Source organism: Homalodisca vitripennis, chromosome 5 (genome assembly GCF_021130785.1).
Source record: "Homalodisca vitripennis isolate AUS2020 chromosome 5, UT_GWSS_2.1, whole genome shotgun sequence".
NCBI lineage: Eukaryota > Metazoa > Arthropoda > Insecta > Hemiptera > Cicadellidae > Homalodisca > Homalodisca vitripennis.
This window is the reverse complement of record NC_060211.1, coordinates 155,976,962-155,981,353: the sequence shown is the minus strand read 5'-3', so window position 1 is coordinate 155,981,353 and position 4,392 is coordinate 155,976,962. Positions and strand designations below refer to the sequence as shown.

Genomic DNA, 4,392 nt, shown 5'->3' with positions numbered 1-4,392 from the left:
ATTTTCATTTTCATCGGTGGGCTTAAGCCTTCTAACGTCACTAATAAATCAATTAACTTTCCTATAACGCCAAAACAAAATAACAATTTTATTTCTTTAAGTTCAAAGCTAATTGTATTATCCTAAACATAACTAAACTCGACTAAATTATAAAAGGTAAATAGAAGAAAATAAAACAGGGCAATTTACTTTAAATTAACATGTGTATTGATAATAATAAAAATATCAATTAACAAAACTGTTTATTTCAAATAAATTTCAATTTTATTGCAAAATATAATTAAACTGGAAAGTTGAGTAACATTTTACTATAGAACAAGGCAAATATTTCAAACCAACCATAACACTACTACACTATGAACAATAATAACGAGATGCGTAGTAGACTTTTGAGAGCCGGCGAAGCAGTAATAGAGGCCGTGAGGAACGAGGCGGTCCCTGACCTTGAGCAGAGAAAGCAGTTAGAACCGGATTTTCAGTGGTGGGGACGGCAGACGCTTAGTTCGCTGCTATCTCTTTCGCAGTAAACATCGTGCCATACGCGCCTTACTAAAAACATTATTTCTCGTGATATATACGTGAAGTGCCAATTTCATAGTATTTAAGTACCGTAAGTTTAGTAAAACGTGTTACGTACCGTTATAACAGTGTGCATTTTACAATTTATATATACTTAGTAAATATTTTTGTTATACATTTGTGAATAGTGTCGAGATGGGTGACAACAGAAAAAGCAAGGTCGATGGTAAAATTTTACACAGCCAAGCTAGAGAAATAATTTTTAACTTGTACACTTTTATGAAAAGGGAAGCAGAACAAGGGCCAATATTATTAAAACAAGTTCAACAGCGTGTAGCAGAGGCCACAGGAATTTCTAAAACTAGTGTAAAAAGAATTGTGAGTGAAGAAAGAACCGCGCCGAGAAATGGTCCACGTTTCTCAACTCCCAGAAAAACATGGTCGAAAAAAAATAAAAAAAAAACAGCTGTTGACGACTTTGACAAGACCGTTATACGGCGGACTGTTCATGAATTCCACAGAATAGACGGTCAGCGACCTACCCTAAAAGCTTTTCTTCCGGTATTAAAAGAAAAAATCGGGTTTAGAGGAGGAATATGGACTCTGAGACAAGTTCTCAAGGAACTTCAGTTTAAATGGAGAAAATCTACAGATAACAGAAAACTTTTAATAGAAAAACACGAAATAAGAGAACACAGAGTTCGTTTTATTAGAGCTATAAAACGTTACAGAGAAGAGGGTCGACCAATTGTTTATACGGATGAGACTTATGTCCACGCTTCGCACACAAAGCCCCACTCATGGTCAGATGGCAGCAACAAAGGCCTCTTAACACCTATTTCTAAGGGCGAATATGGAATAATTGTTCATGCAGGTAATGAGAACGGATTTATCGACAATGCATTGTTGGTGTTCAAATCAGGCCAAAAGTCAGGTGACTATCATGATTGTATGAATTTTAAAAATTACAAAAAATATCTGCAAGAAAAACTTATTCCAAATTTACCACCAAAAACCGTCCTTGTGATAGACAACGCATCATACCACAATAAACAACTAAACCCCGCACCTACCAGCAATTCCAAGAAAGCAGAGATAATTCAGTGGCTAGTTAACCATAACATCCCGTTCCATGACAAAATGCTTAAAACAGAACTCTATCAGATTGTGAAGCTTAATAAGAACCCGCACAAAATGTTTGAGATTGATTCCATACTTGCAGAACACGGCCACTCCGCTTTGCGCCTCCCTCCTTATCATCCCGATCTTAACCCGATAGAAATGATATGGTCACTGATAAAAAACCACGTTGCCCTGAAAAACACGACCTTCAAATTAAATGACTGCATCAATCTAGTGAGAGAGAAAGTCCAAGATATTACAAAAGTGGAATGGGCGAAGAGATGCCAGCACGTTAGAAATATTGAAAAAAAGTATATGGAACATGAAGTATCTATTGATGACATCACAGAATCTTTCATCATAAATCTAGAAGCCGGCAGTAGTGATGACGACAGTGGAAGTGACAGTGAACACTCTAGCCATAGAGAAGACAGTGGCGGTGAAATGAGTGGAGTGGAAGTGCTTGAATAACATAAATGACAAGTAAGTGACGCAATTAATTTATTTGCTTATTAGGTGTAATAAAGAATATTTTATTTTGCAATTCTGAGATAATGAAACGTCAATAGTAAGTATTGATAATAATAAATATATAAAACTACAGCAAGTCTCTTTCATATTTTTATGATATAAAAATAATGTACATTAACTTTTCATGACATAAACTAATAACATACAGTCAGACAGACAATATTATATATTTATGCTACTAGCTAACGTGTTGCTCAAAATCGAACAAAAGTGAAATGTGTAGTTAAATACTAAAAACCAAACATTTAGTAAACAGCTGTTAAATTGTAGTTAGTAGACATCGATATAAAAATTGAATTTAGTTTGATCCAATGTCGAAGGATAGCGTCACTGTAGATCTTTACTGTATTAAAGTGATACCCGTACTGTTGTTAAAGTTCTAAGAAGTATTAGCAAATCTACGTAAAGATACCTTTAATTTGACACCTCAAACGTTAATATTTATCAAGCCGTTATCGAATATTATGATTTCGAAGAAAAACCCCTAGCGTATCAATACAACGCTCCTACTGGGCTAACTTTTCTTCTTAGAGTAGTACATCACTGGGCCGCTATCATACACTTCCCCTCCACTGGCGAACTATCCCACCATTACCCGCCTCTTCCCCTACTCAGGGCTCAGCTCGTTCCTCACGTCCTCTACACGGCACGGATATGTTTGGTCATGGCTCTGTAGGAGACGCAAAACTGACGAGCAGGCGGTCGGAGTTAGACAAAGGGTGCTCCCGTCCCCCTGCCGCTGAGTGAAGGTCGTTTATAAATACTTCCTTGGAAACCGTGCACCGGGCATTTCGAAGGCCTTTTGTGAACTAAAAAAACTCTCCAAGAGACAGTCTGTAATATCGGATATACTATATTTGGCGTTTTGCTCAAAGTGTACCATTCTGATATATCCGTCTATGGCGTGGGAACTATGGTTGTTTTATACATACCAGATGACAGTAGAATCTTCACTGAGTATTTAGAAAACGATTATGTCGTGGGTCGGCACATTACTAACTACAAATGTCTTGATTTTGTAGAAAATAGAAAACAGTTTTTCATTGAGGACAAGAAGATGAGGATCCCCGTCATGGAACCTTGTCCTGAAGAGAACTTAGAGAACTTTCCTTCAGAAAGTATTGGAATTTCATGATTGGGAAGATAGCTGGTACCGGCCAAGATAAAGATACCTCTTGGGTAGCGGCCACCTCCTGCCGAGAACACAGTAGGAGAGAAAGCGAACTCTATGTCTCAGTATTGCTACTTTAGTAAAAGAAGAGGCTAGCTTTGTTCCAGCTTCTTCAGGCAAAGAGAGTAGTAGCCTACTCTCTTAATTATCAGATGGAAATTATACATCAGTTTTCACTGTAAAAAGTGTAGTTTTAACTGGTAGGTATAAATCAGCCAAATGTAAACCATCCAGTGGAGGGGAGAACTTGCCAGAACAACTAGAATTGTTTATTGCTGAGAATAGGTAATCCTTATTACTATTGAGTGGGATATATTCCCTTAAATATCTTTCTGCCCGCTTTGACATGTGTAAGATGGAATAAAGAAAACCTCTTCTTCCAAGGTGCATGAAAAATAATGCCCACTATCCTTCTTCATCACTGATCTACCATGTGTTCTCAACAAAATGTGGCCCATACTTACCCATCCTGCTTATCCTGTTACTCCGGAAGCCACTCATAATAACGTCAAAATACAATAACCTCAGGGCCATGACCTAGTAAACAAAAACCTGTCATGTGTATGTAGCGCGCAAGATCATGATAAATAAATTGCCTTTAATGAGAGTTTTGTGTTATTTTTAAAGCATTAACAATTTTGCTAAAAATGGAGTGATGTCGCTATCCGAAAAATAACACCAGACCCAACACACAATATTGATGACAAGGAGTTAACAGATTTTATCAGCTATAATCCTCTTACAAGAATATAAAGGGAGAACACCATGTTGAGATATTACTGGATATTAATCCTTCAATAGTAACCAGGTCGCTGTGTAAGCGGATATTTGCATCTAGATAATAGGCATACGACAATGGTTTGTCCCTCAAAGCCAGTCAATAATAAGCATTTCCCTAACAAGGCATTTGTGTGTTAAATTTGAGTAATGTCAACATGCTAATACTACTGCTATTGTGAACTTAGCTGTCAAGGTATTTGACTACAGATTTGTAACAAACTATTATTGGATTTCAAGCTTTTTTATTAGATGCATATCTTAAAAACAAA

General features: G+C 36.8%; 1 protein-coding gene across 1 annotated transcript; it reads left to right on the top strand.

Moving 5' to 3' along the window:
- The first annotated feature begins 714 nt into the window (after nucleotides 1–714).
- LOC124363679 lies at nucleotides 715–2,112 on the top strand. The gene has a single exon (XM_046818939.1). The coding sequence runs from the start codon at nucleotides 715–717 to the stop codon at nucleotides 2,110–2,112; it is 1,398 nt and encodes a 465-aa protein (XP_046674895.1).
- The last annotated feature ends 2,280 nt before the right edge of the window (nucleotides 2,113–4,392 follow it).